General features: G+C 42.7%; 2 protein-coding genes across 2 annotated transcripts; both read right to left on the bottom strand.

The window, feature by feature from the left end:
• Positions 1-4,293: 4,293 nt before the first annotated feature.
• Positions 4,294-5,428, bottom strand: LOC123450096 (germin-like protein 8-5). Its single transcript, XM_045127501.1, has 2 exons — positions 5,166-5,428; positions 4,294-5,038 (listed from the first exon to the last, which is right to left on the bottom strand). The coding sequence occupies exons 1-2, from the start codon at positions 5,284-5,286 to the stop codon at positions 4,470-4,472; spliced, it is 690 nt and encodes a 229-aa protein (XP_044983436.1). The 5' UTR covers positions 5,287-5,428; the 3' UTR covers positions 4,294-4,469.
• A 3,057-nt stretch (positions 5,429-8,485) lies between these two features.
• On the bottom strand, positions 8,486-9,534 carry LOC123450095 (germin-like protein 8-11). The gene is made up of 2 exons (XM_045127500.1): positions 9,356-9,534; positions 8,486-9,224 (listed from the first exon to the last, which is right to left on the bottom strand). Exons 1-2 carry the CDS (start codon positions 9,474-9,476, stop codon positions 8,656-8,658), a joined length of 690 nt encoding a protein of 229 aa, XP_044983435.1. The 5' UTR covers positions 9,477-9,534; the 3' UTR covers positions 8,486-8,655.
• Between the last annotated feature and the right edge of the window lie 3,159 nt (positions 9,535-12,693).

Here is a 12,693-nt window from a genome sequence, read left to right as displayed (position 1 = left end):
CGGGAATGTATGTGTTTATATAGGCGCAGCAAGCAGTGCATGAACTCGTGAGCAATAATAGACTTGGCCAACTGGAACCGACCAACATATTGAAATGGTCTATGATGGCTGATTAAACTATTTTATATAAACTTTATGAGTTACCTTTTAAGACATGTTTTCCCTTCAAAGAAGCAATGCAGGGTATACAGCCATATAATAGCTACTCTGTGGTGATGTGTTCGGCTGAGTAGTAATTATGAATGTTTCTCCATCTCACCTGAGTCCCGAAATGCATGCAGGACTGATTCCTAGAAAATGCACCACACATCACTGTCAAGAAAATGATATTTAATTAAGACAAGAAACATCTGACACTAGTAAAATTAGATATCATATACTTGGTCATAGTTGGAGCCAATGCGTACGAAACCAGTCAAAGAGCAGTTGAGAAAAGCCATGTCATGTAAAGCAATCACTCGTTTTCTAACTCGGGGCCGACATAGACAAAGTCACCTATTTGCACATGCGCTTGATTCATGTCTGCATGACTTCTAAAGACATACAGAGTGACTACTACTACAGGTTCTTTCCAGAAGTTGATATAGAATCATGTGCGCAGTCCCGCTTTTCAAACTATGAAACTATATATTATTTGCCAATATATTTGTCATGAAATCCAGCAACATAAGACGACGGAGTAGTTAGAGGATTTGTAGCAGCCCCTGTACGTTATCAACATGTCAATTCGATATTTACTTTGTCAGATGTCTCTCAAAGTGGTTGAGTACTTAATTACAGGAAGAAGCGGCGACATTAATGCACGAAATACCCAACCAAAAGGAGAGTTGATAAAAAGATCATGATGATGGAGAGCAGGAAGTTTCCATACGATCTTAGCAAGACTAGTCAACACCCTCTTGCTAAGAGTTTTATCATGCATGACCAGTTCAGTGTATAAATCTAACAATCTGGTTTGCCTTCGTGACTAGGTTCACGGCACCAGTAAGTACTCATCCAATGACTAGACTAGGTCGGGCAACCAGTCATAAACTTATTAATTTCTTCGAGGTGTGTGTTGGCTGTTTTAGATAGAAAGAAGTTTTCATCAAATGATTTAATTACTTCTATCACAAGCTGGTTACAAAAAGAACTCAAATAATAGTTTTATTGTGGGGTCAAATATCTAAAAAAGTTTGCTGGGGAATGATCAATCAAACTTAGATTTTTGAACCAAAAGGAAGCTAAAACAAAACACTCAAGAAAAATAGAAATACCATAAACTACTTATGACATGCACCAGGAAAGGCAGACCATAACAACGACTCCAGGAAGCAACTTTTGCACATTCAGCTTGCACATTGCAACCTGTGAGCACATTACCATATAATCATATAATTGTCTATTGGCTTCTGATTAATTTTGTCATAAACTTCTCAAGTTTGCTTTTAATTTGCTTAAGCGCTACTGAATCTTTTTATGTACATATCAGTAGTAATTACGTTATCCATCTCATTCAAGTCAGCACAATGCATGCAGGGTTGGTTCCATGAAAAGGCACCAACCACCACCATAGTTTATTAGGTACCATATACTTATACTTGGTCATAGTGAGAATTGATGCGCACGAGATCAAAGAGCAGTTGAGATATGTGAAGTTATGTAAAGCAATCGTTTTCTACCTAGAAAAGGTCACCTTGTTAGCTTGGTCTATTCTCTCCATTATTTTAAGTTGCTACAGAATGCGTGCAATCAAGCTTTTCAAGATGTGGCCACTAACATAAGCAAACTATATATTTGCCACCGGATTAGTCATGAACAACACTATGCACGAGATATGTCATGGGATAAAAAGAACATTCACATAATTATACATTTAGCGATGTGCGTTAACAACTTAACATACATATGGTAAAAAGCGTGGCCAGAGATATAATGCAATATCTTACCATTCATCAAAACCAATGGAAAAAATAAACTGAAAAACTTTGCAATTTGAGTCATCTAGTGATATAAAAAAATATTAGGTTGGAAGATGACGCATGTGTCAATGAGGAATAAGTCAGAGGTGTGTTACTCCATGCATGAATGCACCTAATACACAACTATTATATGTACCGCCCCTGTTATCATCACATCAATAAGATATTACTCGGTCAAAATTGTGTTAAAATGGTTAATTACATTAAGTGTTGTTGGTAGTTTTGATACAAAAAATATGTTCCCATCAGACAAATAAAATGCATCCAAAAAATACATGACCCAACATCATCCTCGTGGACGACATGAGAGACGATCTCGGCCGCCGTCCCTAGGACCCCGCACTCTCATCCTTCCCACACCGTCGTCGATCAACATCATGCACAGCAAAGCCCGGGGTTACTTTAGGCAGCAGCGTTGTGTCCCGTCTCTCCACTCCACTCCCTGGTCTCTCTGGGTTGCTCCTAGGACCTCACACTTTTGGCGCTGCTATCCCTCACAGCCGGAAGCAAGCCGTTGGCATGAGGTTGCAAGGCGTGGCTTGTGGGAACGTGGTTCACCTGGTTCATGACTGGGTAACGGAACTCTGCGAAAAGTCGGTGTTTTCCCAGATCAACCAGCATCATGGTCGTTGACTTGTGAGGGGTGACTGTGGTCAGACATGACGTGGTTGCCCATCACCTCTCATGGGAGAGGTTCCGCCACCGATGAGCTCCTCCCTGCACCCACCCGGAATGGTTAGGTGGGTTCGTCGGCACTACTAGGCTCGACTGGATCTGTTCATGGTCGTGGGCTTGGGCCTGGTCGAGCCTAATCTGGAGTCTGGGGCCCATCATGGTGGATCTGGTGGCCCAAGTCCCCTTGACTAAGTGTGAGTTGTGGTCCAAGCGAAAGCTCGACGCCTCCGTGCTGGTAACGTGATGTCTTGGTAGTCATGTCCCTCTTGGGGTCGTCGCCATGGCTCTCTCGCCCTCTCAACTCAAGGTGAAAACCCTTATGCGCACATACAGATGGATGGTGGCGGCGTATTGCGTCGTGACCCTCTTCGGGGAGTCACTAGTGAGTGCAGTTGTCCTTCATTTGTGGTGGCTTGTTTGGAACGGTATGACGAAACAATTGACCCTACCTCACCTCCCGTGACTCACGGTTTTTCTTGCACCTATCTTCTACACGCAACAACGTCATCCTTTCATCATGTCTGCTCGCAGTCAACGTTCCTTGCTTTAGTTAGATGGTCCTCTTCGACATCCATTGGCTGGCGATGGCGCGATGAAGTCCAGCATTTTCCTCCAACTGGCGCGTGGTTGAATGTCGCCAGTGGTGCTAGTTGAATCTTCAGTTGGTCCAACCTCTCATGTTCTTCCTCTCGATGGCATGTTGGAGGCATCTAATTGTGCACTTCATGTGCTTGTTAGCATGTTTGGCTTGTTTTGCCAAGCTTTCTTCCATCATCGTGTATGATGATTTCCTCCACACCTTGTAAGCATTGGACTTTATGTATGGGAAGCAGGCCGAAGTACGTTTTAGGGATAAAATACTTCTATGACAAGCTTGTTACAAACAAGCAACTCAAATTATAATCTGTTTTTTGGGGGGGGGGGGGGGCAAGGGGGTAGGTAATAATCGTTTATTCTGTATATTGATGGAGCTGATTTTTTGAACCTGGTCTCCGGTATGTCCAGGTTCTAGAACTTGGTGAAAATCATACTCCCTCTCTTCTTAAATATAAGTATTTCTAGAGATTTTAATATGGACTACATACGGAGAAAAAGGAGTGAACGTACACTCTAAAATATGTCTACACACATCCGTATATAGTCCATGTAGGAACCTCTACAAAGATCTATATTTAGGAATCGAGGGAGTATTTCTAGTTCTCAACTTAAGAAAAACAAATAATGCTACGAGTTTTTTGATAAAACGAATCACCTCATTAACTCCCATCAAAGCATCCGCCAATCGAACTTGCAAGAGTTTGAACCAACATGAATCTAAAACATTACATAGGAACCGTAAATTTCCTATTGCATGCACCAGAAAGCGAGATACCAGAACAACGACTCAAGGAAGCAACTTTCGCACACTCAACTTTCACGTTTCAATCTTGAGCACAATCGGGCTCCAACCATCGCATACTTCACATGTATTGCAAGAAAGTCGTAGGTGTTCAACCCTAGCATCAAACATATTTAAATTACCACATAATTGTGTATTGTTTCTTTTTTAACCTAATCATCTATTGTTTTAGAACAAGGGGAAAAGAACCGAAATTTTGATTTGTTGTGAGAAATACGAGACATCATAACCAAAAAAGCATATGAGATCATATCAGTGTGATAAAAAAATGGTATTGTCAATTATTTGGAAGGAAGAAATGCATTCAATGTTTACATACACACACCGGCCTGACATATGCTCCATTAATTTTACAGCTTATGATGCATGTCTAGAAACTTAACTAATTCCTTGGTTTATGCACTAATCTTCCGGGTAATCACCCAATGCCTGACTTAGTTTTGGTTGTTCTCCCAGAACTGAGCCTGGAGCCAATCTATTGTATTCTTTTCCACCTGAAACGCCTTGGCAAGAACATCATCTGATATTGTTGGGTCTGACCCAAAAACAGCATTGGCAATTGTGATAGCCCCTGGGTTCTGGCTGCTGAGCGCGGCAATGGCAACGGCGGGCTGGTGGGGGTTGGGGTTGAACTGAAAGTGAATGAGCCCCACGGGGAAGACAAACACATCACCTTTGTTGAGCACCTTGGAGAGGAACTTGTTTCTGTTGGGGGCGGGCAGGTTGGACGTGACAAATCCGACATACAGTGTCCCCTCGAGTACCGTGAGGATCTCAGTGGCACGAGGGTGCGTGTGTGGTGGGTTCTGACCCAAAGGAGCATAGTCGATGCGTGCAATTGAGATGCCGAGGGTGTTGAGTCCAGCAATCTGCATGACGTTGATCAAGGTAACGTTGGACCCAACCTTGTTGGTCACCCTAGGCTTGTCGAGGGCGGCTGCCTTGAAGAAGTCATCAGCGTTGACATCCATCGGGTTCTTGCAAACAAACCCATTGACACGCACTGGTGCATAGAGGAGATGTAGGGTGTAAGCTTAGGTATTACTAGGAAGTGATTTTAACATACAGGTAATTTTCAGAAATTCATTTCTTGGTGATAGTACGACGGGAAAGCGGGAAGTAAGCAGTACCTGGTGAATGCATGTCGGCAACACAAAAGTCCTGGAGCGGGCCAGGGTCGGAGGCAACAGCCTGCCATGAGATCAAGGCGAAAAGAGCAACGAGGAGAAGGAAGGTAGGGGAGGATGCCATTTTTTCAGCTCCTTTGGGTCTTGTTTTCTCCTATATTCCTGAGATGTTTGTTGGGTGAGTGATGGTTGGAACATGCTGGGGATGTATGTTTTTATATAGGCATGGCGAGCAGGTGGAACTCATGAGTAATGGACATAGTCAAGTGGAACCGCCCAACGGATAGAAATGGTCTTTGGCTGCCGACTAGATTAGTCTGCATAAACTTTTGAGATGTGGTCAGCCATATTCAAATCTTTGATACACGTTTTTCCCTTTAATAAATAGAGAAGCAAATTAAGGTACTCCATGTGATGTAGACCTCTTAGTAACAATTTCTATGAGCAATAGTTTTGATTGTGTCAAACAAGGAAGAAATCATGGCGCGTCGATCCATGCATTAACGCACCTAATACGTATCATATGATTACGTCAACCAGATATACAGTTGCCTGGTCAAATTTCTCTCCAAATGGTTGAGTACTTGAAGGAAGAAGCAACGACATTAATTAATGGACGATGGAGAGCAAGAGCAGTTAAAATTTTCTTGCCAAAGAATTTTCGTCATGACCAATTCAGTTCATAAATCTAACAATCTAGTCCTGACTAAGGTTCATGACTAGTTTTTGCCATGGATGTTCAGGTCCATGCATCTTACAACAACAAGCATGGCTGATTTACACTCCAACAAGGAAGAGCGGGAAGCTACCTACCGCGAGGAGGAGGAGCGGGCCCGCTGCTGGCGGGTGTAGTCCCAGATGGCGATGGCGGCGCTGACACGGACGTTGAGCGACCGGACGACGCCCAGCTGCGGGATCTCGACGCACACGTCCACCGCCTCCTGGATGATGTCCACCGGGATGCCCTCCTAACTGCCCAGCACCACCATCGTCTTCTCCGGGAACGAGAACTCGTCCAGGGCTGGGCAGTTTCAAGCCAACACGACAAGATAGCTCGAGTTCAAGTGCTTACATTCAGAAAGTTATCTACTCGCTCCAAAACCGACACTGGAACACATTCAAAGCTAGACGACTGCATAAAAACAAGGCATATTCTTTATTTTTTGCGAGAAAAATAAGGCATATTCAGAATTACAACAGAAAGGCCGAAAGGTTCAGTGCCCCATAAAAAACATAACTACCGCCCTAGAGTCGTCCGTCTTATTCATTTCTTCACAAAATAAACAGTGTCCTCAAATTTCTAGGAGACAGAGAATACAACGAATCTCAGTGCAAGTTGTAAATATTCCCGTTGGAGTCCCAGATGTATTGGGATAAAAAACATCAAGAAAACCTTCAATTGAAACTCTGAGCCTGTAATCAAAACATATACGGAGGATACAAACACTCAAGATGGAAATATTTATAATTAACACCTTTCTAGATTAAGAGAAGGACATCAAGTAAGGTATATCGGTTTCTTTTAGAGAAAACTAAGGTATATATAAGTGTATAACTTGACACTATTAGTTACGGAAGAAATCTATGAGTAAACTCGTGATGGTACACAGAGAGAAGTTTTATCACTGAGAGAAGTATAGCCCAAGTATGTGGGCTATACTCCAGGAACTACCGTAAACTACTTATTACATGCCCCGGAAAGGCAGACCACAACAACGACTCAAGGAAGCAACGTTTGCACATTCAACTTGCACGTTGAAACCTCTGAGCACATTACTAAATAATCATCTATTGGCTTCTGAATAGTATTTTGCATAAACTTTTCAAGTTTGCTTTTTAATATGCTTAAGCGCTAATGCATCATCCGATGTATGGCTGAGTAGTAATTACAATTATTTATCCATCTCAACCAAGTCAGCACAATGCATGGAGCGCTGGTTTCATGAAAAGTCGCCACCCATCATCATAGTTTATTAGATATCATATACGTATACTTGGTCATGGTGAGAACTGATGCACACGAGGTCAAAGAGGAGTTGAGAGATGTAAGTTATGTAAAGCAATCGTTTTCTACACAGACAAAGTCGTCTGCTTAGCTTGATCTCCTCTCCTGTAAGATTATCTCGTGTGTTTGCGTGCTATACTTTGGTGTAGTCCCGATTGAGATTTATCTAGCCGGACGGCAGAATACATCAGTTCCATAGCTAGCTAGCCCAACAATCGATCCACCAGCCAGCTTGCTTGCTTTTAGCTCGTAGCGTGCAGGTTTTGTTCTAGTTTCGGTTATAGTTGTGTTGGCGTACGACGGCGATCTGATCTACGGCAAGCGGCTAGTTCTAACACTCTCCATTCTTTTAAGTTGCTACAGAATGTGTGCAATCAACACTCTCCATTTACGGTGGTGTGTTCGGAATGGTATGGCGATCCAATCGACCCTGCCTTAAATCAAATGACTCACGGTATTGCATGCACATATCTTGTAGTACATGCAACAATGTCCTCCTTTCATCATGTCTGCTGGTATGGTCAAGACACTACTTGGTTTAAGCAGCGGGTCGTCTCCGACATGCAACTGTAGTTCAAAGGTGACAGTACGACGAAGTCAGGTGTTTTCTTCCAGGTGGCTCGTGGATGAATGTCGTCATCGGTCCTGGTTGAGTCTTAAGGTGGTCCAGCTTCTCATCTGCTCCCTTCCGCCAGCATGCTCGAGGTGTGTCATTAGGCACTTCCGGTAATAAGTTTATTTTCTACATTTATGCATATTTTTTATATGTATGTTGGAGCTAATGTTTAAAATCTCGACTCCGTTGTGCCCAGTTTCCAAAACTTAGTAAAAAAACGTGTTTTTAGTTCCCAACTTAAGAAAATCAAAAATACTACTCATAAGAATTTAGATAAAATGAGCCACCTCATCGATTTCCATCAAAGCAGCCGTCAATCGAACTTACAAGAGCTTTGAACCAAAAGGAAGCTAAAAATATTACATGGAGGAACTGTATATTTCTAATTTCATGCACCAGAAAGCGAGAGACCAGAACAACAAGTCCAGGAAGCAACTTTTGCACATTCCACATTCACATTTAAATCCTGAGCACAATCGGGCTCCACCCATCGCATACTTCACATGTATTGCCAGATAATAATACGTGTTCAACACCAGCGTCAAACAAATACTGCATTACCAAATAATCTTGTATTGTTTCTTTTTTTTAACCTAATCATATATTATTTCAGAATAAGGGGAAAAGAACCCAAAATATTGATCAATTATGAGAAATACGACACAGTAGAACCAAAAAAAAGCATGTGAGATCATATCAGTGTGATAAAAAACAATATTTTTGATTATTTAAAAGGTAGAAATACATTCACTGATTACAGGCACACAATTACATATGCTCCTTTTATTTTATAAATTAGGATGCATATCTAGGAACTCAATCATGCCCTTAATTTACGCACGTGTCGTCCGTGTAATCACCCAATGTGTGACTTAATTGTGGTTGTTCTCCCAGAACTGAGCCTGGAGCCAGTCTATAGTATTCTTTTCCACCTGAAACGCCTTGGCAAGAACATCATCTGATATTGCTGGGTCTGACCCAAACACTGCATTGGCAATTGTGATAGCCCCTGGGTTCTGGCTGCTGAGCGCGGCAATTGCAACAGCGGGCTGATGGGGGTTGGGGTTGAACTGAAAGTGAATGAGCCCCACGGGGAAGACAAATACATCACCTTTGTTGAGCACCTTCGAGAGGAACTTGTTTCTGTTGGGTGCAGGCAGGTTGGATGTGACAAATCCGACATACAGTGTCCCCTCGAGTACCGTGAGGATCTCAGTGGCGCGAGGGTGCGTATGTGGCGGGTTCTGACCCAAGGGAGCATAGTCGATGCGCGCAATTGAGATGCCGAGGGTGTTGAGTCCAGCAATCTGCATGACGTTGATCAAGGTGACGTTGGAGCCAACCTTGTTTGTCACCCTAGGCTTGTCGAGGGCGGCTGCCTTGAAGAAGTCATCAGCGTTTACATCCATAGGGTTCTTGCAAACAAACCCATTTACACGCACTGGTGAATAGAGGAGATGTAGAGTGTAAGCTTGGGTATTACTAGGAAGTGATATGAACATGCATATAATTTTTAGAAATTAATTTCAGCATATGTATTTGGTGAAAGCATGGTAAGAAGCCGTACTGTACCTGGTGAATGCATGTCGGCCACACAAAAGTCTTGGAGTGGGATAGGGTCGGAGGAAGTTGCCTGCCATGAGACCAACGCAAGAAGAGCAGCGAGGAGAAGGAAGGAACAGGAGGATGCCATCTTATTGATTTCCTTGTCTTGTGTTCCTGTTTGTGGTTGTGGCGTGAGTGATGGTTTGGATATGCCGGGAATGTATGTGTTTATATAGGCGCAGCAAGCAGTGCATGAACTCGTGAGCAATAATAGACTTGGCCAACTGGAACCGACCAACATATTGAAATGGTCTATGATGGCTGATTAAACTATTTTATATAAACTTTATGAGTTACCTTTTAAGACATGTTTTCCCTTCAAAGAAGCAATGCAGGGTATACAGCCATATAATAGCTACTCTGTGGTGATGTGTTCGGCTGAGTAGTAATTATGAATGTTTCTCCATCTCACCTGAGTCCCGAAATGCATGCAGGACTGATTCCTAGAAAATGCACCACACATCACTGTCAAGAAAATGATATTTAATTAAGACAAGAAACATCTGACACTAGTAAAATTAGATATCATATACTTGGTCATAGTTGGAGCCAATGCGTACGAAACCAGTCAAAGAGCAGTTGAGAAAAGCCATGTCATGTAAAGCAATCACTCATTTTCTAACTCGGGGCCGACATAGACAAAGTCACCTATTTGCACATGCGCTTGATTCATGTCTGCATGACTTCTAAAGACATACAGAGTGACTACTACTACAGGTTCTTTCCAGAAGTTGATATAGAATCATGTGCGCAGTCCCGCTTTTCAAACTATGAAACTATATATTATTTGCCAATATATTTGTCATGAAATCCAGCAACATAAGACGACGGAGTAGTTAGAGGATTTATAGCAGCCCCTGTACGTTATCAACATGTCAATTCGATATTTACTTTGTCAGATGTCTCTCGAAGTGGTTGAGTACTTAATTACAGGAAGAAGCGGCGACATTAATGCACGAAATACCCAACCAAAAGGAGAGTTGATACAAAGGTCATGATGATGGAGAGCAGGAAGTTTCCATACGATCTTAGCAAGACTAGTCAACACCCTCTTGCTAAGAGTTTTATCATGCATGACCAGTTCAGTGTATAAATCTAACAATCTGGTTTGCCTTCGTGACTAGGTTCACGGCACCAGTAAGTACTCATCCAATGACTAGACTAGGTCGGGCAACCAGTCATAAACTTATTAATTTCTTCGAGGTGTGTGTTGGCTGTTTTAGATAGAAAGAAGTTTTCATCAAATGATTTAATTACTTCTATCACAAGCTGGTTAGAAAAAGAACTCAAATAATAGTTTTATTGTGGGGTCAAATATCTAAAAAAGTTTGCTGGGGAATGATCAATCAAACTTAGATTTTTGAACCAAAAGGAAGCTAAAACAAAACACTCAAGAAAAATAGAAATACCGTAAACTACTTATGACATGCACCAGGAAAGGCAGACCATAACAACGACTCCAGGAAGCAACTTTTGCACATTCAGCTTGCACATTGCAACCTGTGAGCACATTACCATATAATCATATAATTGTCTATTGGCTTCTGATTAATTTTGTCATAAACTTCTCAAGTTTGCTTTTAATTTGCTTAAGCGCTACTGAATCTTTTTATGTACATATCAGTAGTAATTACGTTATCCATCTCATCCAAGTCAGCACAATGCATGCAGGGTTGGTTCCATGAAAAGGCACCAACCACCACCATAGTTTATTAGGTACCATATACTTATACTTGGTCATAGTGAGAATTGATGCGCACGAGATCAAAGAGCAGTTGAGATATGTGAAGTTATGTAAAGCAATCGTTTTCTACCTAGAAAAGGTCACCTTGTTAGCTTGGTCTATTCTCTCCATTATTTTAAGTTGCTACAGAATGCATGCAATCAAGCTTTTCAAGATGTGGCCACTAACATAAGCAAACTATATATTTGCCACCGGATTAGTCATGAACAACACTATGCACGAGATATGTCATGGGATAAAAAGAACATTCACATAATTATACATTTAGCGATGTGCGTTAACAACTTAACATACATATGGTAAAAAGCGTGGCCAGAGATATAATGCAATATCTTACCATTCATCAAAACCAATGGAAAAAATAAACTGAAAAACTTTGCAATTTGAGTCATCTAGTGATATAAAAAAATATTAGGTTGGAAGATGACGCATGTGTCAATGAGGAATAAGTCAGAGGTGTGTTACTCCATGCATGAATGCACCTAATACACAACTATTATATGTACTGCGCCTGTTATCATCACATCAATAAGATATTACTCGGTCAAAATTTTGTTAAAATGGTTAATTACATTAAGTGTTGTTGGTAGTTTTGATACAAAAAATATGTTCCCATCAGACAAATAAAATGCATCCAAAAAATACATGACCCAACATCATCCTCGTGGACGACATGAGAGACGATCTCGGCCGCCGTCCCTAGGACCCCACACTCTCATCCTTCCCACACCGTCGTCGATCAACATCATGCACAGCAAAGCCCGGGGTTACTTTAGGCAGCAGCGTTGTGTCCCGTCTCTCCACTCCACTCCCTGGTCTCTCTGGGTTGCTCCTAGGACCTCACACTTTTGGCGCTGCTATCCCTCACAGCCGGAAGCAAGCCGTTGGCATGAGGTTGCAAGGCGTGGCTTGTGGGAACGTGGTTCACCTGGTCATTGACTGGGTAACGGAACTCTGCCAAAAGTCGGTGTTTTCCCAGATCAACCAGCATCATGGTCGTTGACTTGTGAGGGGTGACTGTGGTCAGACATGACGTGGTTGCCCATCACCTCTCATGGGAGAGGTTCCGCCACCGGTGAGCTCCTCCCTGCACCCACCCGGAATGGTTAGGTGGGTTCGTGGGCACTACTAGGCTCGACTGGATCTGTTCATGGTCGTGGGCTTGGGCCTGGTCGAGCCTAATCTGGAGTCTGGGGCCCATCATGGTGGATCTGGTGGCCCAAGTCCCCTTGACTAAGTGTGAGTTGTGGTCCAAGCGAAAGCTCGACGCCTCCGTGCTGGTAACGTGATGTCTTGGTAGTCATGTCCCTCTTGGGGTCGTCGCCATGGCTCTCTCGCCCTCTCAACTCAAGGTGAAAACCCTTATGCGCACATACAGATGGATGGTGGCGGCTGTTGGGGAACGTCGCATGGGAAACAAAAAATTTCCTACGCGCACGAAGACCTATCATGGTGATGTCCATCTACGAGAGGGGATGAGTGATCTACGTACCCTCGTAGACCGTACAGCAGAAGCGTTAGAGAACGCGGTTGATGTAGTGGAACGTCCTCACGTCCCTCG

The sequence above is a fragment of the Hordeum vulgare genome, chromosome 4H (genome assembly GCF_904849725.1).
Source record: "Hordeum vulgare subsp. vulgare chromosome 4H, MorexV3_pseudomolecules_assembly, whole genome shotgun sequence".
In the NCBI taxonomy this organism is placed as follows: domain Eukaryota; kingdom Viridiplantae; phylum Streptophyta; class Magnoliopsida; order Poales; family Poaceae; genus Hordeum; species Hordeum vulgare.
Note: the sequence above shows the minus strand (reverse complement) of the source record. Positions and strands in the feature narration are given on the sequence as shown.

Excerpts from the sequence above, each read along its gene's own strand:
- LOC123450096 (XM_045127501.1), bottom strand. The coding sequence starts at position 5,286 with ATGGCATCCTCCCCTACCTTCCTTCTCCTCGTTGCTCTTTTCGCCTTG. Across the intron at positions 5,039-5,165 it reads TGCCGACATGCATTCACCAG|TGCGTGTCAATGGGTTTGTT; the intron begins GTACTGCTTACT and ends TCTATGCACCAG.
- LOC123450095 (XM_045127500.1), bottom strand. The coding sequence starts at position 9,476 with ATGGCATCCTCCTGTTCCTTCCTTCTCCTCGCTGCTCTTCTTGCGTTG. Across the intron at positions 9,225-9,355 it reads GGCCGACATGCATTCACCAG|TGCGTGTAAATGGGTTTGTT; the intron begins GTACAGTACGGC and ends TCTATTCACCAG.